The sequence below is a fragment of the Lipotes vexillifer genome, unplaced genomic scaffold (assembly GCF_000442215.2).
Source record: "Lipotes vexillifer unplaced genomic scaffold, Lipotes_vexillifer_v1.1 scaffold12, whole genome shotgun sequence".
Lineage (NCBI taxonomy): Eukaryota > Metazoa > Chordata > Mammalia > Artiodactyla > Lipotidae > Lipotes > Lipotes vexillifer.
Genome location: NW_006796716.1, coordinates 4081878 through 4109315, shown reverse-complemented (window position 1 = coordinate 4109315; position 27438 = coordinate 4081878). Strand labels below are relative to the sequence as shown.

Here is a 27438-nt window from a genome sequence, read left to right as displayed (position 1 = left end):
CTTGCTCCCCCGGTGCCTCCTCGCCCCCCTTCCCTGAGCCAGCTCACTGGCAGCGCCCACGTACTAAGCAGCAAGGATACGGGGAAAAAAAAAAAATCTCTGCTCCCTCCCCACAGGACTCCCCGGATGGTGCGTGGGCGACTTCAGCAGCAAGAGAAGAGCGGCGACTCCCCCATTTACCAGGGACCCTTCCCGGGGGCTCCCCGCTGTGTTTTCAACACTCCCAACTGGGGGAGAGAGAACCCTCCCTCACGCCCACGGCTGCTGAGCGTTTGAGGGACGGACAGCAGAGTATTTACCAGCTGGTGCCACGACGCGGGAGGTGGAGAGGAGGGTCGGGGCGGGGTGGGGACAGGGGAAGATCGGGACTCGTCCGCCTCGGCTCCGAGCGGTGGCTAGGATACGAGCGATGGTCGAGGTCTGGCGTCCAGTGGGCTGGGCTCAGCTGGGTCCGCGCGGCTCCGGGAGACTCGCTCGCTCAGGCTTCAGCACGCTGGACAGCGCCCGCGCCGCTACCGCCTTATAAAGAGGAGCGCGCGGGGTCACGTGGGAATCGCCCCGCCCCATTGACGTCAATGTTCATTCATGGGGAAGCGGGCGGGCGCCTAGAGGCGGGAGGCCGCCCAGCGATTGGAGGATGCGTGCCTCTCCCGGCCCGCGCCTGCGCGCTGCAGGCCTCGGTTGGAGGGGTGTGCGCTATCCTGGCACCAGGGAAATGAATGAATGAAGGAATGAATGAATGAAATGCTGAAGCGGGCGGGGCAGGGGGGCTATGAATGAATGAAGGAGGGACGAGGAGAAAAGGATGAATGAATGAATGGCAGAATGAATGGAAGGGTGGATTCAGAGAGGCTGCAAGGCGGGAGGGTGGGTTACAGAGCAACTTGCAGCGGCGGGAGCCCGACGAGCGGAATAGGGTGGGGGCTCTCCCAGCGTCTGACTGGGCCCCATAGGAGATCCACACTGGGAAGGGGGAAGAGAAGGATTCCCAAACTGAGGAGGGGGCCAGACTCCCCATTCCCCGACTGCACGGTGCGTGGGGAACACGCCCAAGGACGGCGTGAACCTGAGAGAGGAGGGATGGTTCTGCGCGCCTGCGGGCGCTGTCCGCGGATCTGCGGTGCGGGATGCGGGCTCTGGGCCGGGGCACATGGGTGGATCTTGAGGCTTGAGTGATCCTGTCGGAAAGGATCCGAGTTGGAAGAGATAGGGAAAAGATTGAGGATGTGTGTGCCTCTGTGTCGTGTCTGTTCATGGTCTGTGCGTGTCTCGAGAAAAAATGTGTGTTTGTCCTTCTGTCCAGCTGACTCTGTTGGCCCCTTTTCAGACCACCTCTCCCCACCACCCTCCTGCTTCCTCCCCTCTCGCTGCTACCCCCCAAAGGACGTTTGGAGGACGAGAGCAGACCAGGTGGGGAGGGGGGTGCGCAGGTGGGGGGGTGACTCAACTCCATCTCTCTCCATTGCTTAAAGGGAAGATTTAAACGCGTTGGAGGGGGGCGTGGAGGGTGGGAGTGCAACGTCAGAGATCGCCCCTCTCTGCCACCAGACCCCTCGTCCGCATCTCCTGCCAGAGGGGTTGGGATTGGGGGCTTGGACAGTTAGAGGTTCCGGGGGGATGGGGGGCGATGACGCACAGATTGCGCAAAGAGAATCCATCAGCGAGCCGGGTCCAGTGAAGGGAGACCAGCCGTGGGCGGGGGTGGGGGAGGACGGAAATGAGGAGGGGGACAGGGGAGAGGGGAGGGAGGCAAGGGGAGCCGCCACTGCAGAAATGAACGGGAGGGAGGGAGGCTGGAGGGGGGCTGCGGTGCAGGCAGAGAGCTGTGCGGGGGCGTGGGCAGGGAAACGGGGGAGTGGAATGACACATGCCAGACACACAAGGACTGCGGACACGGGTGCCTGTGGGCACACACAGGGCACCCGCGCCCTAAGACTCTGGAAACCGGGATCAGAGCTGTATGTCAGGCTCTCAGAGACTCTTTCAGAGCCAGTCCTCAACCCCTTCCTCATCTCTTCCTAGCACTGACCCTTATCCTCTCCTCTCTCAAACTCTCTCTCTCTCTCTCTCTCTCTCACACACACACACACACACACACACACAAACACACACACACACACACAAACAACACACGCTCACGTGCTTTCCCTCTATAGCCAGCAGTGGCTTCTCTGTTCCATCAGTGGCTCCACTTTCCCAGAAGAAAGCCCATCAGCTCTGCGGGGAAGGAGGTGGGGAGAAGAGAGAGAGGAAAGAGAAGAGATGGGGCGGGAGGGGGAGGCAGGCCGGCCGGCAGGCAGGCGTCTGGAACAGGTAAAGCATCAGGCTAAAGAGAACAAAAAAGGAGAACCAAGGTGACTGTGAAGACGCCAAAGAAGGAGAGGAGGGGGCAACAGACCTGAGACTGTGCCTCATCCCCTCCCCAGACTATCTAGGACATCCCTCTGCCCCTATGGGTTCCCCTCATTCGTCTTCCTCCTCAACCCACTCCCCTTTATCCTCCCTGCCTGGTTACCGAGAGCAGTGGAATGGGGGGGGGGGTCACGTTACCTTCCTGAGGAGGATGAATCAGAGAGAGATGGCTCAGACATCTGGTGGGGGGAGGGGAAGCCACCCAAGAGAGAAGGAAAGAGGGAGGGAGGGAGGCGAGGTGGTGGGGGGCAGCCTGAGAGGCTGATGGGGCTAAGAGACCAAGTATGAGATGAGGGAGATGGGCATCTAGAGAAATTGTTTGTGTTCCTGTGGGCTCGTATATGTGCACATGCATGTACATACGTGTGCATTGCGTTTGTGTATGTCCCGAGATTAGTGAAACATAGGGGGAAAGAAAAAGAAATGGAAACTGGGGGCCCAATTGTGTATTTAATCAGCTAGAGAGTGGGTGGGCATGGTAGTGTTCCGATTTAAATATGTAATTTTCTCTTCCAATCTGCGGAGCTGTGTTTTTGCCTGTTTCCAGGTGTCTCTGTAAGTGTGAGTGTGTGTGGGTCCTGATCCCTCTGAGTGCCTGTATACCTGTGCGGTTGGGAGTTTGAGTGCATCCAGTCTGGGTATCTGCTGGTGTCTGAAAATTGTGCCTGGCTTGGTGTGTCCATAATACGTGTGTCTTTGTGCACTTACCTGGGTCCTTCCATGTCAGTTGATATATCTTACAGGTTATGTGGACTGCTATGTGCTTTTGATCTTTCCTGCCCCTCCCCCACTTACCTTCACCTCTAGATTTCTGCGCAGAAAAGCCTCAGTATCCTAGCCACTCATCTGCAGCCCCCAAGTTCAAGTCTTGCCCCGCGTTTTTTAGAGTGTTCCCGTATTCCTGCATTCTTCCCCAACGCTTTCCTCCTCCACTCCGCCCAGAAGTCCAGGGGAGCTTCTCAGAAATCGACATCCCAAGAGTCTCAGTCAGTATGACATGGGGGAGGGGGCAGTGAGATGGAAGCCAGGGCAATAGATTTGGTGATTCCACAATCTGGATTGTGTCTGCATGGACTCTGAATCTCTGGGTCTGTTTCTGCCTCTCTCTATCCCAGTTCCCTGCCTGGGTCAGCTCATTCACACGCACCCCACCTCTCAAAAATGTGCTGTGCCCTTCACACCTGGCTGCCTCTAGGGGCTTCTGGAAAAGAGCTGGACTGGGGACAGGTTCCTGGGGTTTGGGAGAGGAGGGAGATGGCAGGAAAGAAAGAGGAATGAGAGACAGAGCTGGGAAAGGCAAAGCTGAGAAGGGGACCAGGAGGGGATGGATGCCTGGTGTTTGCTCTGAGATGTTTGTGTAAATCCGTCTCTTTATCTTTGTTTCTGAACCTCTCATACTCTCCAGGAGGGTAGTAAGAGAAGATGGGGTCCAACCAAGGAATGATCCAAGCTGAAGATTTGGAAAACCAAGGGAGGGGGCAGAGCACTGGGTCTTTTCCCTGAGAAGGTTTGGGAAAGAAAAAGAGGGCAGGGGCTTGGGGGTCCCCGCAGCTCCCCTCCCCTCTCTTCCTCCCTTCCCCGCAACCGGTGACTCACCTCTGCAGCCTTTCAATGCGTCAGCTATGGGGGGGACAGGCAGGGAGGGGCACTTTATGAGAAAGGCAGGGGTCTCCACCTTGAATTGAAAGAAAGTGCTGAAGAACCCCGTGGAAATGACCCCATTAGAACACATCATTGCCTATCCCCTGCCCACCCCAGTTCAGGAGGGTGGGGAGTCCTGGGAAGGGGACTGGGATAGGGCTACGGGCCACTGGTGGGTCTGGGAATGATGAGTAATAAAGGGGTGCTCACCCTGATTTTTAGTCCCAGGGTCCCATTCCTTCATACCCCCACCCACTCCTGGGTGGGGGAGGGGAGACCCAGCAAGCTGGGGGAGGGCAAAGCCGCAGAGATGAGTCACCAAGAAAGGAAAAGAGAAAGAGGAAAAGAGACAGAGATGAGGAGAGACACAGAGACAGCCACTGGAAAGACTGAGAAGGGAACACACACACACACACACACACACACACACACACACACACACACACCCCTGAAGGTGGTATCCACAAGCTAACAGGAGAAAGGAAATTTTGTACTTCCATAATCCTGAACCAGCCTCCTCCAGCATCCACCTGTCACACAAACACACACACAACACTATCATTCAGAGTTACACTGATAGCCTGAGACACACCCACTTACACAAACACAATGTCACACCTAGTCCAGCAGAGTCACCTGTCCAGGCACATGCTGAAGATGTGACCAGTGTAATGGAGGTTCAGGTTGAGAGCCCTCGATTCCTTTTACACAGGATGGTGGGAGGGCATAAAAGCCCTAAAGGGATGTAACTTCAAAAATCCAAGACTCACAGGCTATGCCTTACATACGCGACGATACACACAGTCCCCTGCTTCCCCATCCACACGTACATAGTAACCTATCAAGCGCCTCCTCGTCAAGAAGCCACTTGGAGTACCTGATTCTGGGGTACGCCAGGCCCGTAGCCCCGATTATATCCCACCCAGACACCCCCTGATTCGTACACACATGTGCAGAAACACAGACACACAAAGACGCCCATGGACACACTCACACGGACGGAAACCACCTTGCGCTGCCTTGCCCGCGTCCGCACGCGTCCTGGCGCCCCCGCGTGGTACTTTTCGGGATCGCAGTCTCCGCCGCTTCGGAGCTCGGCTCCCGCGGGGCGGCGCCCAGGCTCCCTCCACCTCTTCCCGCTCCTTGCGGTGCCCACCCAGGAATGGGGAGAAAGCAAGGGCGCTGGCCGCGAGAGAGCCGAGAGCTGGGAGTTAGATGCCTGGATCGTGGGAATGAAGCAGGCTGGTTCTGGATGCCAAGGGGAACTTGCGAGAGAGCAAGAATTTGGAGCAGCAGCAGACTCCCAGGTCCAGGGGAAAGCGAGGCCGGGGGCTAGTCCAAGCGCCGTGCCGCTGCCCGCCTCGGTTCTGAGCAATCAATTCTTTCTGCCGCTTGGCTGGTGTGGGGGGTAGGGGCGCGCAACGGCCAGCAGCCCTCCCCAGCTCCCCTCCAGGAAGTCATTAGCCCCAGTGCCACAGGGCTTAGAGATCCTCTCTGATACAGGCTGCTGGGGAAGGGGGAGAGGACAATGCAGCTCATCCCTCCCCACCGAGAAGAAGTGAAACAGACACAGAAGGTGGGCCAAGGGCCCGTTTTATTGCAATACAGCCGTGGTTGAAGTGACAGGGAGGAGGGCAGCTTGGTCAGGTGCAGGAGGCAGCCAAGCAAGGCACAGAAGCACAGCCGGAACGGGGGGAAAGAGGGGAGCAGCGGCTGTCTGCTTTGTCCACCTTCTTCCACCTCCTGGCGCCCTCCTCTGTCCATGTCTTTGATTCCATCCCCAGCGAACCCTGTGCTCGCTGTCCATTGTCCACCAAGAAGTTCCGGCTACAGTGAGGTTCTGAGGTATGCTCTGGGCTGGGGACACCTGGTTTCTAGTCTCTGCCAGGCTCCCAGCTATTGTGAGCCACTTGGAAGGCACTCGAGGCTTTCTGAGCCTCTCTCTCCTCCCTCTGCGGGAGATGTGAGGATCCCGTGTAGGAGACATCGCTGTGCAAATGCAGCTGTTACTACTTGCATTTAAATAGAAGACTGTCAAAGTCCACAAAAAGCATAAAGGAACAAGAGGATGGGAGGGGTGTCCAGAAATATCTGGAGGAGGGGGTTCCAGTCGCGCTAGAAGGCAGCCCCGGGTAGAAGCAGGAGACAGCCTCGCACCAAGCTGAGGGACCTGCCCTCCACTACACCAGGCTCTCCACCCAGAACCCTCTGGTTCACAGGCCTGCTCTGGGCCCCTGGTTGGGGGCATAGGGAAGGGAGCCTGCAACATAGCACCACTGTGCAAAGTTGGAGGAAACCCCAGTCAGAGAAGGCAGCCTCAGAAAAGTGCATCACCAGAGCGTAAGCAGGGGCCAAGTGGGGGTGGGGCATTATAAACCTATTTCCTTTACAGGTCCTTCTCCATATTACACACAGGACGGGTGATGAAGAGATCATGGAGGAGGGGAAGGGGGGGCAGACAACTGGACAACGGAGAACGAAGAGAGGTCCAGGCACGGGAGGCTGAGAGGACGGTGAAGAGAGCAGCAGAGGGCAAGCTCTGGGGGCCTGAGAGAGATCGGGAGTTACAAGATTAATACGTATCGGGCAACTGTGCTCCCGGCCGGGTATTGGGCGTTGCACACACTTCTGCCGGCTTCCATCCACGACGGGGCAGAAGGGAGAAGCCACAAAGGGCAGAGTACACTCCCAGGCTGGGGCACGGACAGGGAAAGGCTCTGAAGCTGTGAAGGAACCCATTCTTTGGCAGGGAAAGGGAATGGGTGGACAACAGAAGCGCGAGTGGCTCCCCCAAACCCGGCGGTTCAGATCAGGGTGTGGGCAACTGCGTTTGGGGGCGCTAGAGTCAAGATGGCAGACAGAGATGTAAGGGGAAAAGGGAAGGGAAGGATGGACAGTGGGTAAGTGTAGGCGGCAGAGCCGAGGACCGAGGGCAGGGGGAGGGGGCGGAGCTTGAAAACAGCAGGGGCGGGGCTTTGGGGGGACACGAGGAAGGGGGTGGGTCTAAAGCGCATCTTCTCTCCCCTCCGACTGGAGAGGCCTTAGATGTAGGCCTCCAGCAGGTATTGTTCGGTATAACCCTTGACCAGCTCGAGCCCCAAGCCAGCCTGGCAGAAATCAGCCAGCCTGGCAGAAATCAGCCAGCTGTAACCACAGCTGGGGCGCCAGGAAGAGCTGGCACATGACGTTGAGGTCGACGAGACGCGGGGCCTGGCGCTGCAGATGCCACAGAAGCTGGCTCTGAACCTGCGCGCCCCGTCGCTGCCGAAGGTGTAGATGCTGAGGTAGCGCCACGTGCCGTTGCCGCCAGGTGGGATGGGGAGGGGCGCGTGCGGGCGCGCGCGGCTGTCCACGCGCCACTCCAGGCCCTTGGCCGCCAGCAGGCTCAAGTTACTCTCGCTCGGCCGGTAGGGCTGCCAGTCCTGGATGATGGTCCCGCCCGGAAGCACGTCGCGCTGCACAGAGGGCGACAGCAGGGGAGGCGTGCTACGTCGCCGCCAGCCTCCGACACGGCCTCCGTGGGCAGCGGCGAGAAGGCGCCGGAGGCCCACAGAGCCGCCAGCCGCGCGCCCAGCCCCTCCAGCAGGGCCGACACGTTGAGCTGGACCAAAAGGATGCCCTGCGGGGGGCACGAGTGAGCACGGGGCGGGCAGCGGGAGGGCTGCGAGCCCGGCGCCTCTTGGCATCGTCACTCCCACATTCACACCCACGGGCTCCCACCTGGGCCCCTCGAGGGCCGACCGTGCGGGGCCGCGTGGAGTGGGGTATGTGAGAGCATGCAGGAACCAGGGGCAAGGCCTCCGAAAACCTGGATCCCCAAGGAGAGTGGAGATCAATGTGGAGTAGTCAGGGTCGTGGGGATGTGGACCCCAAGAGTGGAAGCGAGGGAAGCTGATCAGTCAGTAGGATGAGGGAGACGGAGGGGAAGGACAAAGGCTCAGATTAGGATGTTTGGGTCCCTGAAGAGAGGCGGGGACACTAAGTCGGGACGCCTGGGCTCCAGCCTCCTGGAGTAAGGATGCAGGATTTAAAGACTGGAAGTCGGGAGCTGTTTGACTTTCCCTGGGCTAAAGGGCCTGGGTAAGGACTGGGAGGCCCAGGGCAGGGCTCATGGGCGCCCCCACTCGGCAGAGCCGGCAGCGAAGGAGAGCCGGTGACTGGCTGCATGTAGGGTGACAACGCCCGGAGGCCCCTCGGGGACAGGCCCGCCCATCCGAGCTCCCTTGTCCTTCTCACCTGCTTGGTGATTAGGTGGTATTTCTTCAGCTCCCGGGACCCCAGCTGGTCGTCCCGGATGAGTCGTGCCACCTCGATCCCCGGGTGCCCTCGCTTGACCAAGCTGCGAGCAGAAGCGCTGCAGCATCCCAGCCACGCCCTTGCCGCACTCCCAGGGCGCCGCGCGCAGCCCATCCACCAGAGCCGTCTCCCCGGCATCGATCACGTGCACCGACCCCAGGGCGATCTGCGGACCGAGGCCATTAGGGGGCCCCCGCCCCGCCTTCGCCCCTGCCAGGGCTCTCCGTTCAAAGGGCTCGCCTCTTCCCACACGCTGAGCACTCTGTCGTCACCACCCCGGGCGCCAGACCCGGGGCCTGCCCAGGCAGCTCTCCTCAGCCCTTGGGTCTTGGATTCAAGAGCCCGCAGAAAGATCATTCGCGGGCGTCTCTTCCACCTCTTGAGATGCTCAGAACCCTGAGTATCAGGTCCTTGCCCACTCGCCGCGCCCCCTTTCTTTGGGTCCACTCCCAGGAGCCTGCTACTCCCAGCTTCCTCTTAGCTCCGCCCCGGAGCCCATCTCTTAGCTGCTCCTGCATTCAGGCCCTCTTGGTGCGAGAGTTCAGTCTACTCAGGGGTGCAGACCCCATTCTAGCTGCTCCCAACCCCAGACTACCCACTCTTGTCTGCTCCCCTCTTTCTGTGCTCCCTCCCCCAGAAACTCATCAAAGGAATTCTGAACTACAGAGGCTGTCAGGTTCCTCCGCTATTCCGAGTTCTACACATTTGCCACACACCCTCACTGGCTGGGCCCCTGGATCCACATGCCCTTCTCTCTCTCTTCTTTTCTTCTTTTTGGGAAATTTCTTCCTGTAATCCTTGCTTCATCTCCCACTCAGAGTTTCCTTTTTGGGTCAATGGCCTGTGGATCTGGTACCCCTTTGGCATCCAGCTCTTCTTTTTCCCAGAGACAGGGCGAAAGAGAAAGGCCCGTCCCCAAGTCCGGATGACTCCTCGTTTCCAGATCTCTCTCCTCCAGACCAACCAAATCAACCAATCAAATCCCCTCTTTTCTCTTTCAGCCAATTAGAATTGTCCACTCACATAACCTACATAAGCCTCAGTAACCAACATCCCAGGGGACACACATACCAGCTACTTTGAGGAGGGTGATTTGGGGATGATTAGACTTTTTTTTTTTTTTTTTTTTTTACAAGAACATGACCTAGGTTTAGGAGACGGGACAAGCAGGGGCACCAAGGGGTGGGTTAGGGATAATTTTAGCTTCCATATCACAAACGTGGCTTATGTAAGCACAGTGTGGTTCCAATACAAACAAGCTTCAAAACAAGGGCTCCATCTCCCTCTTTCTTTTCAGTCTAATTCTTAGGCTTAAGGCTCTCCCAGGTAAGCTGGGGTGAGGTAAGACAGCTCAGGCCAGTATCATCAGAGGGCAGGGAGACACACAGGCTCAGAGGATCTTAGAGCCCCTGCTATGGCCACTAGGGACCATCAGGTTCAACCCATTCCTTTCACAGAGAGGAAATCAATCAAGGCCCAAGATGGTTAAGATCTTGCCTAAGGTGAGTCAGCTTGGACAAAGCCGGGCTAAAAGTTAAATTTTCCTGGATCTCGGGCCAGTGGGGAGATCTCCGACCCCAGCCTGAAGAGCAAGGATAGGCATGACTGGGTCCTTGGCAGGAGTCAAAGTTTCCAAGTGCTAAGGGTTAAGCTGACTCAGAAGCAGAGATGAGATTGCGGGAGGAACCCCCACTGCCCTCTCCCCACCGTCAATAATTTCTATGCCAAAACTGAGCTCAGTCAGATTACTTGCACCAGGTTCTGGGGATGATGAGTCCCAGAGAGGAGCAGGTTAGCTTGTGGCTCCCATCTGGATCTCCAGACAACCTCATCAGCTGTTCATGGGTCCCTGGAACATACAAGCTGGTACTTCAGGGATATTCCAGCAATTCCCCACTGCCCCCATAAGGGGGCAGAATGTGAGCAACTTGTAGACCGGAACACATCCTACCAGGTGCAAACATTAGGCTCCATCTTCCCTCTTACTTTCAAGATGGGGAGACTATTGCCAAAGAGTGTGTCTGCATCTCAGATAAAGATGTGTGTAAGGCGAGGGGATTCCCAGGGTCACAGGAAAGAACGGGGAACTTGCTAATTCACCCTGCATCTTTTCTTCCCCGGCACTCTACTCCTATTCCCTTTGGGGCAGATGTAAAAGTTCTAAGGTCCTTCAACCCTGGAGGAGGTGGGATCTGGGAACAAAGCAGGTCAGGGGTAACAGGCCAAGCGAAAGCAGCCGGCTGGCCCCACAGTCCTTGCTCCACACTCTGATCCCTTCCCACCCTCCAACGTGGCTCCTTGAATTCTAACTCCCATTAGGTGTCTAGGCAGAGACAGAGGCAGCCCTGTGCCCCTGGGCACTATGGGAAATGTAGTCCAATCACCTCCTGGACCAAGCTCCAGGAAAGGGGGCAGCATTTCCTTATCATCCTTGTATCCTTTCTCTCAATCTCATAAATATGAATGATCCACTCTGGCGAGAGAATGATTGGAGTCATCGCTGGGCATGCCGGGAGCCCATCCCCCACCAAACACACCTGAAATATTGATGGCCCTGAGGTCGCAGCTTCTCTGAGCTGGAACACGGAGCAGAGGAAGCAGAGAGAGGAGAGGCGGAGTCAAAGAGACCGCAGCTACACAAAGCGCCCGAAGAAGAGAGCGAAAAGGACTGGAGCCGAGGCAGAAAGGAGACCAAGGCAACCTGGAGACGATGCGGGATGGGGGAGAGGCACGGCTACCAAGTCACAGACATGACACCTCGTGACACAGGGCACAGCAGATGCCAAACAAGTCCTAGCACGCGCCCCCTCCCCAAGGAGACCAGAAATAGAAAGCAGCTTGACACACCCCCTTCTCCCCGTGGTGTGCGGTGGGGAAAGGGGTCACGGGGAGGAGAAAATCAGCAGAGGCTGGAAGAGAACAGAGACTTGAGAGCAGAGGCAAGGGAGACAAGATGAAGTGAGGCAGGGGCAGGGGCAGCGGATGAGGAAGATGGACCAACGAACTGGGGAGAGGGGTTGCCTCAGAGGGCCACGATCATGGAGAAGGGGCGGCTGTATTGGAGGGTGGTCCCCGGTCTTTTGGGGAAGCAGTCGGGAGGGAGATCACGAGCGAAGCTGTGTACTAGGCAGGGGCCCCCCTGGGCACCAGTCCCACCAGACTGGGACAGGTGGGAGCCAAATGATGATGGGAGGCGGAGGGAAAGCGCCTCTGAACACCTGGGCGAAGTCGGGTCTCAAGTTATCTGGGACGCGGGGCTGGGATGGGTTGGGCGGTAGGGGGCGCAGAGGTTCTCTTCCCCTGAGGGGCGTGGCTTTCTGCTGCCCCCATCCCGCGGGGGAGGAGCATGCCAGCCCCCCGTCCCCAGGCCTGGCTGCCCCCCTACCTCCCTCAAGCCAGGGCCAGGGACTGGCTGCTGAGAAGCCGATCGGGGCCGGCCGCGCAGACAGCGAACGGTACCTAGAGCGGGGTCACCTCGGAGCTCCGAGGGTCAAATTCCGATGACGCGCGGGGACCCGGCCGCCGCCGTCCGGTCCCGACTCGGAGTTCCGATGCGAAGGCCGAGTCTGCTCAGTCCTGCACGCGGGCTCGGGCGCCCAGAGCTTCGGGATTCGCGCGGTACGCGCGGCCGCTGCTCTGCTCGGGCTCGGCCGAGGGGAGGAGACCCCAGTGATGCAGAGGAAACATGGCGCGGATCTGGAGCGGACTAGGCTGCGACCGGGGGCCGGCGGGCGCTGGGGGCAGGCGGTGGGGTGGCGGGGCGCCTGGGAAAGCGGAGTTGCCCCTGGGCGGTGAGGTGGGCGCTGCTGGGTGGCCTCTAGCCTTGCAGACGAGAACCCGCCCCTTGTCCCGGTGGGAGGCGGGACTGAGGGTGGGGAGGCGTCTTGAGCGTCGGTGGACGGGCCTGATTGCTGGCTTAGTTTTGGCCCCACGCCCGCAGCATCTCTGTGTTGAGTCCGGGAATACCCCCCACGCCCAGTCCCCCTTCTCCGGGAGCCACGCCCCTACCCCCCGCAACGTCAGCCCCATTCTCTGACCTCCGGCTGCGAGACAAGTAACAGCGGCTGGAAAGGGGACGCGGAGCCCAACACCCTGGGGACCTGGTCGGAGAAACTGATAGAGGAAACTGGAAACCCATGAAGATCAGGAAGGGTAGAGACACCAAGTGGCAGAAGCCAAGAGCTGAAAGGAGCAGAGCAAGGCCAAGACGGGTCAGACGGGCCACCACTCCCCGGGGGTCGCCGAGCAGCCTCACGCCCCCCTCCCCGCCCTCCGCACTGGCAGGCTCAGCTCCGCTCAGCCGCGGACAACTCAGACGCGGGCATCTCACCTGCCGTCAGGCAGCAAGGCCCCCGCGGGGCAGCACGCAGAGAGAAAGACTTCAATGTACACCTGGGGACACCCGAGTACAAGAACACGGACCTCTGTGCACACGGCTGGGCACCCGTGCTAACTCGGTGGGTGGACGAAGGGTGGGAGGGAGAGCGCAGTGCAGACCCGGAACCGGAGTGGCTGCAGCTCTGCTGTTGACTCTGAACAAGCTGGTGACCCAGACTCTTAACTCCTGGGGGCTCCCCACCCCATAAAATGAGACAAAAACACCTGCAGTTCTACCTGCAAGGAACCAGGAAAGGGATGGATGTGAACGTCCTTTAAAACCTGTAAAGTGCTGCGGAGGATGGGGCACCACCCCCTTGTCTCCACTCTCGTTCCTGCCCAGCTCCCATACCCCCCGTTTCCCACAGAAGTTGACCTCTCACCTACCTCATCCCAGTTTTATACTTTCCAAGGTAATCACTCCATAACCTGGTAATCCCACTGGCTGTGCTAATGTGAAAAGATGGAGGATCGTGTTCCTGGACTTCCACACACAAAGCCACCCCAAGAGTTAAAGGGGTCAGAGTCATCTCTTGACTTCAAGGCCAATAGGCCAATAAATAAGTCACTCAACCTTTTTTTAAAAATAAGACTTCCCCCCATTTCTGATTTTTTGAAAGTGCTAACACACTGTGCATCTCACAAAGCAGCAGTCAAGGTGGAATACATTCCAGTGTGGGAAAGGACCTCCAAAAGTTAAAGGTGTTGGAGGAAAAAGTCACTAGTGGCCCAAAGGAGATGTGATCACACCCCCGATTCCTTCTCTTTCACCAGAAGACTCCCCTCTGCCACCAGAAACGCTTGGATTGGTCCAACGTTCACCCACTAGTTTCCTCAACCAATCAGAATTGAAAGTTTCCCAAAGTTCCAGTTATTTCATGTCCAAGCTATAGGTGGTGTTGCATTCTTCCCTCAAAGGCTCAAATATGGTTGTCTTACTGAAATTTTATCAAATATTGATGTTTGACCTAAATCCAATCATTTATTAGGGGTTACAAAACTGTGATATTCTTAATCTGTCTTTCTGGGGTCCCCCCCCCAGCTGGAAAATGCCTATAAAAGGAAACTTGTTCTCTTCTACTATGATTACCCTTAGAGATAGTTTGTTGAAGGAAAGACCGGATAAATGCTTACATTTTTCCCTTTATTTGTTAACTGTTCAAATAATGTGGTGGTTCCTCGGCATCCTTCAGCGGTGATCAGTTATTACTTTCAGACCGTTATGAACCCAATGATTTTAAACAGGCTTAATGTGGTGCAATCCAATGCTGTTATTGCCCCTATTAATGTTGAAGCTAGCCAACTTTTTTGATAAATTGATGTTTTAAAGCGACACAGAGGATCGTGCTACATCTTCAGGAAGCATTACGTGGATGCAGAGCAGAGGATGCCCTGGACCAGCCTGACACATCGGCTGGTCAAGGGAAGTGCATCTTAGAAATTCCCCTCTGGGGACTTTCCTGGCGGTCCAGTGGTTAAAACTCCGTGTTTCCAATGCCGGGGCGGGGGAGCTGCTTCGATCCCTGGTCTGGGAATTAAGATCCCACATGCCACGGGGTGAGGCAAGAAAAAAAAATCCCCTCCAGATGACAAAGAAGGGCAGGGTCCCTCCTGCGCAAGGGGAAGCCTGAACAAAGCCCAGAGCTGAGAAACAGCCTGCTTTGCAAGAACAAGCAATTCTGGGTTGCACCCATCCTGTAGGCAGGGGCTGGCCAGCCAGGGGAGGGCTTTAAACAGGAGAGTGACAGATTGGCCTTGTGAGTAGACGTTGCCCTCTGGTGGCCACATGGACAATGGCAGGGAAGGAAGAGGGCCTGCCAGGAGGCAATGAGCTGTGCTCCTAAGCCATATATTCATATGTTTGTAAGTTAGACTCTTCCAGATAGGAGGAGAAACCACACAGTGTTGGGGGTTATTATCCAGATACACGGCAGGAGAAATGGGACAAGTAACCTTGACGGCTTTGTACTGTGGAGTCCAGAGCTCTTGAAAATACAATAGATCCTTTAGGCAGTTTAGTGATCCATCTTCTCTGTGCACGTGGCACCGGCACTTCCCCAAAGAGAAGATCCCATAGCAAATGTTTGTCACCGCCCAACCTGGAACATTCTTTGTCTAATTTGCACAAAGACCACGTCTCGGTGGATGCAGCCCCCAGGCAAAAGCAGACAGCACTTTTGTGTGTCTGGTACCCTGTGTGTCTACAGGGTAGGGCTCTGTTTGTGTGGTGCCTCAAATGCTGTGCTGAGGAGTTCACACCTTCTGACAATGAGGACCCGGTCCCAGTGAACGGGAGGGATGACATGACGAAAACAGTGTTTTAGGGAGAGCATCTTGCCAGCGTGAGAAGGTGTTAGATGGGAGATGAGAGGCAAGACCCCTCCTCTCTGAGGAGTGAAGTCCACGGGAGGGATGGGGGCCTGGAGTAAGAGAAGGACTTAGAAGAAGACAGGAGGCCAGGAAGTGTGACTGGGGTTCCGGAAGGTGGGGAGCGAGGAAGGCAGTGAAGGTGATGCTGGCATCCCTAGCATGTTACCGGGGAATGATAACGTCTGGTGGCAGTGGGCAGTGCAGGATGTTAAGCTCCTCGGATACGCAGATGCTATGTTTTGTCTACATGTGGGTTGGCTTTTCAGGGCTGCAAGGACTAGCAGTAGGGGAGGACCCACTGGGGCTGGAGCTCTGGAAGAATGACTAGAAATAGGTCTGTAGAACAGCCCACATTAGGGTCTGCATGGGTGGCAGGTGAGTGGGGATAGCCGCGGGCGCAGGGTTGAAGTCTGACCCAGTGGGATTCTCACTGTCTGGGGCTGGAGCTTCCGAAACAGCTGTAATGATGCTCTAACCGACCCTAACCTCCTCCAGCCTGCTGGGTTTACTCCTTTACCCATTCAAAAGGCTCATCCCCAGCCCAGCCCATCCAAGCGCTGACCGCTCTCTTCTTTCTCTGAAAAGGCTTCCAGATGTTTCCTCCTGGCCCCATCCTGGGTTAGTGGGCACCCACCCAGCAGAGAAATCCAAGGGTAGAGATGGGTGGGAGGACGATGGCTGACAGTTCTCCTCAATCCATACACAAGGACGCCAGTGCAGCCGTCCCATGAGCCTGAGTACATCTCATTCACTTCCCAGGACAACCCCGTGTATGTTCAGTGGATGAAAAATCAAGCCGTGCCCTTGTGATCTGTGCACTTCTCTGTGTTGTATTTCAATAAAAATTAGAAACCCCGCAACTCTGAAGTAGGTAGCCCCGTGTTATAAGGAGGAAACTGAGGTTTGAAGAGCTTAAGTGACTTGGATAAGGCTACGGTCAGTTGCTGGTGGAGCTGAGAATCCGATGGTGGGCGTGCAATTCTATGAGGTAGTGATGTCAGAGAATTACCTTTTATTGGTGCAGTAGGTGGGGGTCTCAGGGCACTGGGATCGGGGGCTGGTGGGGCTGGTGAGTGTGGGGGGCGGGGTAAGGCCAGGGCTAGATGAAGGTGGGGCGAGTGGAAGCTGGGACACCACAGCTTTCCTTGTGCTCATCAAACGGTTGCTCCAGAGCCTTCAGGTAGAGCACGTCAGAGTGGTCAACCTGTTCCTCGGTGGGCCGGAGACACTGGGGCACCTGGATGGGGCAGCCCACTGAGGGGAGAGGGGAGACACAGGTGACGTGCTGCTCATGAAGCTGATGGCAGGCTTCTTCCCTGGAGACGGGCAGGAGCTTCTTGAAGCCCAGCATCTCCTAGCACAGGTGCTGCCACGAGTCTGGGGCAAAAGCCTTAACTCTGAAGATATCGTTCTCCCCAAAGGAGTACACGGGCACCAGAGAAGTGCTGGGCAGGGGCGGCAAGAGAGAAGACGGGTGGTCAGATCAGTGTCTCAAGGAGTGCCCCTAAGTTCCTCCCTCGCATGATTCCACTTCCCAAGGCCATTTGAAGCAAATGACAGTGGCTACAAAAGAGATCTGAAAGAGGGATTTACACTTCTTGAGGAAAGACTGTGTACTGGGCCTTCCTATATACATCTTCTCATACAGTCTACAACTGCAACACGGTGGCCAGGTAGGTATTAACCCTATTTCACAAGTAAGGAAGCATGCAAGCATTTGCCTTTGAGAGGGTGTCATAAAAGAATCTGAACCAAGGGCGTCTGAGCCCCGGGTTCCTGTGACTTGCACTGTGATCCTGTCTCTCTCCGCCTGGGAGGAAGCCTGGGGAACTGGCACCGGTGCTTGGCACAGAGGAAACACTCAAGGGGCAAGAGCGCCCTCTAGGTGTGGTCATAGTGTAAGCTCTGGGGACACACAGGCCCACCTACAGGGGTGCGGGTGTGTAGGGACAGAGAGTGTAGACCCCCAGGCGCACTGACTTCTAAGCATTCAGGGCAGCACCCCTGGGCACCCACTCACCCGTGCCTCAGTGCCAGGCGGACAAAGCCTTTCCGATTCTGGACAGTGAGGCAGTGCTCCCCTGGGATGGCGTACAGGGACTCGTGGGCCCCCTAACCAGGATGACCATAGCCTGCCTGACCTGAGGCTGCGACAGAATAAAATCCAGGCTCTGGCGGTTCACGGAACATCCTCCTGCAGGCACGAGGAGGTGTGGGAACAGTCACTACCCTGTCCTTGGCTCCCTAGTCCCTTACCCCACCCCTTAGCCTAGGAAGGGTGAGCCCCCCATCCCTTTCCTTCCAAGCTCCCCTAGCCCTGTGCCCATGTCAGTGTGCCCTGCAGCACCTCTCCCAGCAAGGATGCAGGACGCTTGCTCCAAAACCATTCACTGATGCCCACTGTGAGCCTGGCCAATGTTCAGGTCCCTGGGCTGAATGGTGGGTGGGGCCACTGTGTGTGTGGGGGTGGGGGTGGCTGCCTCCTCCCCTTAGCTCAAGACTCACCAAAGGATAGAAGGTAGTCTCGGTAGACTGTGAAATGGAAGAGGCCATTCAGCATGGCCGTCAAGGGCCGAAGCCTGGGGAACTGCTGGGAGAAGCTGGAGCTCGCAGTGGAGAAGTTTCAGAGGATTCCCATGGCCATGATCCCACGTGCGTGAGTGACCAGCAGGTAGTTCCGGTCAGGGGGCAGCTCTACTGTTTTCACCAGTTTTGGGGGAAGTGGGCAGGATGAGAGGAAGAAAGCATAGATAGCAGGATACCAGCTGAACAGAATTCCCTCCACACCAGCAGACTTAACTCATGGTTAGAGTTCAAGGTCCTACGATGGGGTCAAGGGCACAAGGGGCCCCCTCTGGTACACCATCCCACCCCTCCCCCATTGCCTGAACTTAGGCAGCTGGGGGGCTCAGACTCCAGCATAGGGAGGGGTGAGTAGGGGGCTACATAGGGGAAAGGGAGGAGCCAGAGCATCTCCTTGGAGGGTGACCTGTTGCCTTAATGGGAAAATAATCCCTTAGGTGCTTCCAAACAGTCCAGTTCCTCATCCACTCAGAACGCCTTCCGCCTTGGGCAGACAGATGAGGGTGGGAGAGTTCCTGGAGGCACCATTTATCACCTCTCACTACTTGGGTCCTTGTTTAGTGCTCACCTGGGGGGCGGGGTGTGTGTCCCGGTTCAGGAAGAACCACGCCGAGTAGAGAACACAGAGATACCAGAGCGACCTGAAGAGGAGGAAGAGAAGGGAACAGAAGGGGCCTGGGGGAGACACGGGAAAGAAAAATGAACTAAACTCCAGTGGCTCCTCCCCCCTCCCTTGGCCCTCGGACATCCTGGCAGGTGGGGCTCCAGCCTTTCTCCCCCGACCCTCCCCCTTGCCTCCTTCCCCAGTGGACCCCGGGCACCACTCACCGGCGAAGAGGAAAGTGCGCACGTAGCAGTAGGCGCTCAGTACAGTAGGCGCTCAGTACTTCTAGCCGCCCCTTCTGCAGGGTTTTCATACTGCGGGAGGGCGGCGGGGCTGTGGAGACTCCCATTCGCTCCCCTTCTGCCAGCAGGGCTCCAGGACCCGGAGGACAAACGATGAAGATTTCGGTACGAGCCGGGGAAGCCTTTCTCGTCTGAGTGGCCACGCCCCTGGGGCCTCCAGGGGTTGCTTGTAGAGGGCTGTGTGGATGGGGAGACCTTGGGATCCGGAGCGCCACAGGTCTTCACACACTGATCTTTGAACTCCAGATGGTAGGCCTGGGCTGGCCGCTGGGCGGGGCTGGGAGCCGGGGTAGGCGCCGTGCGATGGAGGTCCACCCCCGCGTGCATTAGTAATCGTTGTGGGGAGCGGTCGCAGAAGAAGCCGGAGAGCCCACCGACTGGGTCCCAGCCGAGACTCTTTGATCTCGAGTGCGGCCGGCAGATCCTGGACGCGCGCCCCGGGTGTGTTTGCGGGTCTCCGGGAGTGTCTGGTCCCCTCCGAGGCCCGGCCAGGCGCGCGGACTTGCCCCGCCAAGTACAAACACACACACACACCGCAGGTCTGTACCCACCTTTAATTTCAGTCCCCACCTGCAGTCACCGAGGGCACCGGTGGGGGCCGGCGGCGCGTCTAGGTGGGGGGAGGTGCCTGTCGGTGGGGACGCCAGAGCGCGCCATGTGCTCTTTCAACAGCTGCTTGAGCCGCTCCAAGCAGACCTTGTGCTGCGCGTCCACCTGCGCCCGGCTGGGCCGCAGGGTTCGCTGCGCTGGGATCGGGGCCCCCACTGTGGGCGGAACAGGAGGCCAGAGGGGTGGTCGCTAGCAGCCGCCCGCAGGTCACCTTCTCGCTCGCAGCGATTAACTGGGACAGAGTTCAGGACTGGCGAGGTTGCCAAAGGCAGCCTGGAGGCGTGGCCGGAATCCAGGATTTCAAGCCCCAACCTGGGGGACCATCACCTCCGGCGCGGGGAGGGTGCAGGGGCCTTCAGCCCGGGAGGAGCAGGCAGGTGGGCCGGATAGCGGAGCGGTTAGAGGCCGGGGTGGGCGTGCGGAAGGGCAGGAGGAGGCCCCGGGGGCCGTGGAACAGCGGCAGGGCCACTCTCAGCAGTGGCTGCAGCGCTTCCTGTGTCCTTCGCACCCATGAGCCCGGCGGGCTCGGAAACTGCTGGATGAGCTATAGTTCTCCCCGACTGGCACCAGGGAGGCCGTGGGGGAGCAACTGACTCCGGACCCCGCCCGGCGCGCGCTGCGCTCCCTCTCTGGCAGCGCTGCCCTCTTCCAGCGCCAACTTGACAAATTTCTTCTGATTCCGGATTCGCAAGCTCAGCGCTCCGGGCTTTGCCTCCCACGCCTCCAGGGGCCCTCCCACGGCCAGGAGGCCCCCGGGCAGGGACAAGAGATAGGAGGCGCTGGCCTTGTCCGAGGGCACTGATCCTGCGAGAGAGGGCGGAGGCCGGGGGACCTGATGCCTGATTCTCCCAGAAAAGAGGGCGCAGGACTCTGGGAAAGTAAGTAGAGGTGAGACCAAGTGCCCACATGCGGGAGGAGGGCAGGTAGGAGGTGACAGTAGGGACTGGGGCTCCCGAGACCCAGCGCTTTCCTCACCAGCACACATGATGTAGAGAGGGAGCTGGAACCGACAGGGCAGTGCGAGCAGGTGGGGCTGGAGGTGAGGGAAGAGGTGGGAGAAGCCAGTGGCCTCTGCAGAAGTTGCTGCAGGCCCCGCTGACCAGGACCCCGTGAGGGTGGAAGCCAAAGAGGCGGTTTTAACCAGCTAGGGGACACCCCACTGGGGAGCTGACATTGGACTTCGGGGGTGAAGGTCCCGAGAGTCCATTCTGAAACCCTGCTCCCAGCCAGCGCACCCGTTCCCGAGCGCCTCGCCGAGATGGGGAGGTTGTCACGGATATGTCTCCGGATGGCCCGGTTGCGGACCCAGGCAGAGCAGCGGCCCCCTGCCCCAGGTGTGTTTCTACCTCCATGGAGCCAGACCAGGTCGAGGACCGCTAGGATCCAGGCGCGGCCCAGGGATACAGGAGCAAGGCAGCCAGGCACACCTGCGCGGGAGGTGGTGGCGGTGCGTGGGGGGTTGTGGGGACTCAGGATCCAGAGGTTCGAGTCCCAGGTCCCCCGTTTTTCCCCTTCCCTGTTCCGTGGTTTCAGGCCCATCTGTCCAATCTACATCTTTCTCCCTGTCTCCACCCCACAGACCCCTGCCCTGCCTCCCTCCCCCCGGTGCTGGCATGGGGGAGCAGAGAGCCAGGCGCAGGGTTCCTCAGGCCTTCAGGGACTCAGTGAGCCCCCAAAAGGGGAAGACCCATTGCAGGACGGCAAACACTTGGAGGCCCCGGAAGAGGTGGCTGGAGGAGGATGCAGAGGGGAGTCACCCAGGGGCCACCACGGCTGTGAAGCGTACCTTCTTTGACCCAACCCATTGGTCCTGACCCCTGGCCTGGATTCTGCCCTCACTTCCGCCCCCGCTGCTGACCTGCACATTGGAGCATTGTGAACCCCGGCATGGAAGGGTTAACCACTATTTGGGCTCACAGGGATGTGACCAGTAGGACCAAAAGGAAAGACCAGAGCTGTGGCTTGGAGCCTCGGGGTGAGGACGGTGTTTGACTTTGTGGAGGTCAGGACCGGCTCCCTGTGAGGAGCAGGGTTGGGAGAGGTCTGGGCCAGCAGGGGTTGCCATGTGTGTGTACCCTGAAGAGCAGAGCTCCCCATTTGTCACCCGGACCTGGCCCCTAAACGGTAGGTGACCTGCAGGAGGATATATTCCCTAAGGAGTAGCTTAGGCCTCTGTGGGGAGACCTCCAGAGGGAAGGGTTTTGTGGGAAGAGCTAAGGATTGGGGAACCCCTCCAAGAGAGAGCCCACTGGTCTGTTGGCACACCCTCCAGTGGGCTGGGGCCAGTCCTCACTGTGACCGTGGCCCTGTTTAACATTGACCAGAGGCCTGCAGAGCCGGCACTTTTTCCAGGTCAGGGAACATCACTTGTTTTTGGGTTTTTTTGGCTGCACCTTGCCTTGTGGGATCTTAGTTCCCACGCCAGGGATGGAACCCATGGTCCCTGCAGTGCAAGCCAGGAGTCCTAACCACTGGACCACTAGAAGTCCCAGTAAAAAAAAAAAAAAGTCCCAGTCTTGTCTTTTGCAAGGCTGCTTCCCATTCCCCCTCTTCCAGGAAGCTTTCCTGGGCTGACCCTCAGGATTCCCCTCTCCTGATTCCACCTAACAGCTTAGATGCAAGAAGCCACAGTAAGGTTCCAGCCTGTCTTCCCTCAAAGAATACACGCTCCCAGGGGGACTTACTTCCCCAGCAATGTCCCTGGAGCTCAGCTTAGGGCTGTGCCACCCCACACGTCATGCACTGGAGAAGATGCCATCAGGTGAGCAGAGAATCAGGGAGGAGAGCCTGGGGGCTTTGCGGGGCGGGGTTCTCACCTCAGCCCAACAAGGGAAGTCCTTCTTTCGGTCTGGCCCTCCTCACGTCCTCCCCCAGCTCTGGCAATGACAGGGAGTTAGACGTGGGAGCCAGGGAAGCTTCCGGGCTCCCACTCTGCTCCAAAATCATGTTTCTGTCTTTTCTTCTTCTCTGTTCTTTTCCTCTGGGGAACCCCGGGTCTCCCCTCTACACTGGGTGGTGGGAGGGATACGGGGTCCACAGGTAGATGAAAGAATAAATGGACTCAAGAATTACAAATCCTCTTTTATTGAGGGAGACTGAAAAACAATAATTTATCACGTGGTGAACACCCAGAAGCCCTCTCCCTGGGAACTCTTGGGGGCTGAGGGGTGGAGCAAGGGGGCTCCCTGAGCTTCCTGAGGGCCGCGTGGTGGGAAGCGAGGTGACACATTCAGTCCCAGGCACACGGAACATACACCCAGGAGGCGAGGAGCCGCACAGACCCCCTCCGAGGAGGGGGGCACAGGAAGGCACAATGGCAGGGAAGCTTGGGCAGAGTAGTGGAGCGTCAGGGGTCGACAAAGGACACCATGATGTAGCGAGTGCCCCGAGTGGTGGGCAGCCCCTCGTGGTAGTGGGTGAGGCGGCCAGGGTGCAGGAGCCCCCAGCCCTTCCGGGGGGACGACACCACGCAGTCGTAGCGCAGGAAGCGGCAGCCACCTCCCTGGGAAGACGAGAAGGGGCAGGAGTGCAGAGTGAGCGGAAGTGGGGACTGGGCGGCGACTGGGCGGCGGGCTGACAGAACCGGGAGAGCCCGACCGGGGGAATCAGGGAGGGAGGACACAGGAGGTTTGGGCATCAGCAGATGGGAGACCCAGGAGAAAGGGTGAGGCTGCCAGCCAGGAAGGGGTTCAGAAGAGGGTACCCACGAGGTCACTGAGAGATATAAAGACAAGAGGGAGGGAGGCGACTGCGGGGTGTGTGTAGGGACTGTAAGGGGGCGGGACACAGGGTCCTGAGTGCGGGGAGGGGCCCTGGGGGCGCCCTGAAGTGGAGGGCAGTAGGGACTCACCTCATAATCCAGGCCCTTGTGGTTGAGGGCGACATTGAGGGTGAAGGTGGATGAGTCGTGATGTGGCCGCAGAGAGGGCTGCTCATCTGGCCGGTAGCGGACCACAAAGTTCATCACCGCCCGGGTCTGTGACAGGGACACGGGAGGAGAGGCTGGAGGGATGGCCATCAGGTCTGGGGGGGGGAGGGGTTCTCACTGGTACCTGCGGGCCGCCTCCCCCAGGGCTGCCCTCCTGTAGGATCTCATTTTATGGGGCCCCAAACACCACGGGGGCCAAAAAGGCATCGTGTGGAGACGTCCAACCGGGACGGGGTGTGGGAAGGTGGAGGTGCAGGGGTGGCGAGTGCAGCGGCCCACCTTGGTGTGGTAGCCGGGGAACAGGCTCTCGGTCATGGGCCCCACGTACGTCCTCAGCAGCTGCAGCCACTGGTCCTCATAGCCCACCTGCTTCATGTGGATGTCCACGGTGGGCACGTTCTCGTAGCCTCCAGCCAGCCTTGAGTCCTGTGGGCAGCGGGCGCTGAGCCGATAGGGCAGTGCCAGCCTCCCCCTCCTCTTGCTCCCAGGCCTTAAAGCCTGTATTCCCTCTGTCTGGAAGTCTCAACCACTTCTTAGCTTGACTCACTCCTCCTGTCCTCTAAGTGTCAGCTAAGATGTCACCTCTTCTGTGAAGCCCCTCAGTCCCCCCACGTCTGGGTCAAGGGTCCCTCCTGAGACTCCTGCAGCACCCGGGCTGCCCATCACAGCCTTTAGAAGCTGGGTTGCTGCTGCTACTGACAGCAGGTGAGACCCAGGAGGGCAGAGCTCGACCTGCACCACCCAGGTCAGGGGCTGGAGTCTAGGACCCACCCCGTAAGTATTTCTTGAACGAATGGATGAATGAATGAATACAGTTGTGCCTCCTGTGGGCCCCTCCCCCTGGGGGACCCCTCTTTGCTCCCACTCTCTGGGTTCCATTTTCCCTCAATCAGGGAAGTTTCAACTCCCTCCTCCTGGGGCCCCCCTCCCCCCTGCCCCAGCCCCTCACCTCATGCCGGCCTCCTGACCACTGGCCGTAATGCTCCGTTTCCTCCACCAGCTCATCGCACATTTGCTCAGACAGCAGAGGGAACCAGTACACATCCGGGCAGGGCTGAGGACGGGCGGGGCAGGGCGAGAACAGCAGGGCTGGGTCATGCTCGGGGAGCGGACAGGCAGCCAAAGGAAGGGAGAGAAAGCAGGGAGCAGAAAGGGAAGCCAGGAGATGAGAGAATCTGCAGGAATGGAGATCTGAGTGTGGGGATGGGCCAGGAGGCGCTGGGCTAGAGAAGGTGGGAGCAGTGCTGAAAACATGGCGCAAATGGCACAGGGGTCCTGCAGCCCCGGGTTCTGGGACAGTGGTTTTCAAACTCATCTTAAAAAGTATCATTTCATCCATACACCAATATACCCAACAGACAAGAGAGGACCACCCTGATTAATGCCAGGATGGGGGCTGCAGGCCTATCTGCTCTGCCTCTGCCCTCAATGCCTGAGCAGAAAACCCTGAAGCACCACTAATCCAGGCGGTGGACCCAGCGGGTGATGGCCATGCGATGGGTCGGGGTCCTGAGTGGGGCTCACCTGTTCCACGAGTCCCTCCCCTTCCAGGGCCCGGCTGTAGTTCTCGTGAATATACTGCTCCTTCCAGTCCTGGGGGATGGGGGGAGGTGCACCTTGACCCGGGCCCTCTTCATTCCATCTGCTCCCACCCAGGAAGCCCCCTCCCCAGGCAACAGGAGAGCCTGCGCAGCGTGCATGAGCGTGCGGTGGGTCTGGGGCACCCTCCTTTAGTGAAGGAGGGGAAACTACCTTCTGAGCGAGGGGCCGGCTACCCACCAGGGGGTTGTCGAAGATCTGCCAGAGGTCAGGGTGCAGGTGGTCTGTGTCATACCGGGAAGTGGCCAGGAGGCGCCCAAATTCGTGCTGATTGCTGAGGTGGAGAAAGATGCCCTGGCGTGGGGGGAGGGTGTGAGAAGGGTGACAGGGAGCAAGGGCCTTGCCCCGCCTCGAGCCCCAGGCCCACTCACCTTATCCCGCAGGCTCTTGCAGAAGGCCATGTCTGGGTCGGTGTCACTGCCCGAGAACACCTCCCTCTGGGGCAGCTCCGTCCTCAGGGTCTCCCCGCGGATCACATAGGCCTGGGATATGTAGGGCACATTCCACACGCCCCTGGAGGCACCCACACTGGGGTCAGCTAGGTGGGAGAGCCCCACAGTCCTGCCCTGTTCCTCCCAGGGCCCCCTTCCCTCGAGGGCTGTGAGCTGCTAGGTCCCACTGGCTTCCCCTGTCAAGCCCTGCTGGTCGCAACCCTCTCGTGCCCCCCTGCACGGTCAGTCCCTGCCCACAGCCCCCAGCATGTCTTATGGGTGGCCACTGGACCCCCGAGACTGGGGCTTTGGGGCAGGATGCAGGGGTCTCCGAGGGCCCAGGCCGGGGCGGGGGAGGGGCTTCAGGACTCACACTCGCTTCCGCTGCACCAGCTCCACGTAATCCTCGGAGCGTGCGTAGTACTCATCGGAACTCAGGGCTCCCCAGAAATTGGACCACAGCTTCCCGTGGCGGGACAGCATGGGTGCTATCACCTTCCTGTGGACGAGCAGAGGTGAGGGCCGGGCGGAGTTGTGCCCCACGCCCAGGGGGGGAGTGGGGGGTTCCCTGGGGACTGCTTGGGGGCCCTCTGGCTGAACCAGGTGAGGGACCTGTTCTCTTCAATGAGGATGCGCAGGGTCTGCGGGCTGCTGATGACCGCGTCTGCGTCCAGGCTGAAGTAGAATTCACACTTGGGGTCCTGCCGACAAATGTCCCTGGAGGTGACAGACCAACAAACAGATGAGCTGAAACGGGAGCAGGTGCGGGGAGAGGGGACTGGAGAGAGGGTGGAACTCCCCCTACCCGCTGAGGAGAAGGGGAGGAAATTGGGTAGGAGCATCAGCATGAGGACAGGAGGGAGGAAAGGAGCGGCGGGGAGGGGAGGGCGGGAAAGGGGGAGGCCGAGGCCTCTGTGCCTCCTCCCTCAGGACCCCCAGATTCTTCCATCTGTGCGGGGCAAGGGAGGGACAGCACACGTAGTGGCTGGGAGTGCGCCACTGTGGAGGCCGAGGAGAGGCTGGATGGGGAGCGGAGAGGGAAGAGGGCGTGCAGTGGGTGGCAGCCCCTCCCCCACTGCTTTCACACACACCCCCCAACACCCGCCCGAGGCTCACTCACATGGCCATGTCCCTGGCCTCGCCTGGCGTCAGGCCCTCCTCGGGCCCCACCAGCTTCACAGCTGAGAAGTGGTCCTGCAGCTGGGGCCAGGAGTCAGCAATGTGGGGTTCGTGGTACACCTCCTGGAGATGGCGAGGGGAGAAGGGGTGATGGGGAGACCGAGAGGGCAGAAAAGATGGTGCCTGAGGGACAGGAGCGGGGAAGGAGGTGAGCAGAAAGGGTGCAGGAAGGAGTCTGGGATATAGGGAGTGGGAGTTCTGATGAGGGCAGGAGCGGGGTCCCTTGGGAGGGAGAGGCTGTCACTCGAGGTGTCTCACGTTGTTGTGCAGGAAGAGGGTGACCCTGTCGGGCGGATAGTCCAGGAGCAGCAGCCGCTGGAGGAAGCGGGGCAGGAACGGGGTAGGTTGTTCCACAAACACTGCCAGAAGCACCCGGGGGGGAGTCTGGAAGATACAACGTGATGGGGCTCAGAGGAAAGCCCACCAGTCTGTCCTCCATTACCCTGCCAGGTTTGTGGGTCTCCAGGGGCTTTGCCCCCACCCACTGCTGCCTGGAATGCCCTCCCTGCACCTCCTGCTTCCAAGTGCTCTCCCACCCACGCTGGCACCCCCTCCTCACCTGCCCCCCCGGGAGTGGCCTCCGGTCCTGGTCGCAGAACCCACAACCTTCCTCAGGAGTCCAGCCATTGGGGACGTAGTTTCCCAGGTAATTCAGCTGGAGCTGTTGGGAGAGACGGTGAGAGGCTGAGGCTGATGAGTCCAGGGCCAGAGGTGAGGGAGGTGGGGCAGACAGGCAGGGGACAGGGCAGGATGGGGAGCGGTGGCCACTGAGAAACCCTCCCAGCACCTGTGCTTCTGGGGTTGGGGAGGACTCACTACTTGGAAGGGCTGGAGGAACCTGGGGGCTGGGGCGAGGTCTGGGGCAGGGGCTGTGCGGCCAGGACTGACTGGGGCTGGGGCTGAGAGTATAAGCAACTGGGGCACCTTAGTGGGGCCGTTCCCATGGACCACAACAGGAAGTGTGTCATAGGCCACATTCCGGATACGCACGCGATTCCGACCAAACTTTAAAACCACCTCATCTGGGGAAGAAAGGCCAGGCTTCAGAATCCCTTTCCCCCAAAGCTGCCAAACAGCACGTGCTTCTAAATAGTGGGGGGGGGGGGC

General features: G+C 58.9%; 2 protein-coding genes across 2 annotated transcripts in view; both read right to left on the bottom strand.

Moving 5' to 3' along the window:
* Positions 1 to 7094: 7094 nt before the first annotated feature.
* On the bottom strand, positions 7095 to 8706 carry NAT16 (N-acetyltransferase 16 (putative)). The gene is given in 7 exon segments (XM_007472280.1): positions 7095 to 7196; positions 7198 to 7308; positions 7311 to 7529; positions 7532 to 7672; positions 8290 to 8391; positions 8393 to 8515; positions 8602 to 8706. Coding segments are annotated over 7 exon segments (903 nt in total).
* A 13549-nt stretch (positions 8707 to 22255) lies between these two features.
* The window catches only part of PLOD3 (procollagen-lysine,2-oxoglutarate 5-dioxygenase 3), an 8538-nt gene continuing 3355 nt past the window's right edge, over positions 22256 to 27438 (bottom strand). The window contains exons 7-19 of the mRNA XM_007468826.1: positions 27256 to 27353; positions 26891 to 26992; positions 26590 to 26715; positions 26273 to 26394; positions 25765 to 25869; positions 25526 to 25651; positions 25093 to 25234; positions 24902 to 25015; positions 24647 to 24715; positions 24072 to 24176; positions 23402 to 23548; positions 23045 to 23170; positions 22256 to 22696 (exon numbers count right to left, since the gene is read on the bottom strand). Coding sequence (XP_007468888.1) covers positions 22541 to 22696; positions 23045 to 23170; positions 23402 to 23548; positions 24072 to 24176; positions 24647 to 24715; positions 24902 to 25015; positions 25093 to 25234; positions 25526 to 25651; positions 25765 to 25869; positions 26273 to 26394; positions 26590 to 26715; positions 26891 to 26992; positions 27256 to 27353 — 1538 coding nt within the window. The 3' untranslated portion in view covers positions 22256 to 22540. The remainder of the gene's footprint in view (positions 22697 to 23044; positions 23171 to 23401; positions 23549 to 24071; positions 24177 to 24646; positions 24716 to 24901; positions 25016 to 25092; positions 25235 to 25525; positions 25652 to 25764; positions 25870 to 26272; positions 26395 to 26589; positions 26716 to 26890; positions 26993 to 27255; positions 27354 to 27438) is intronic.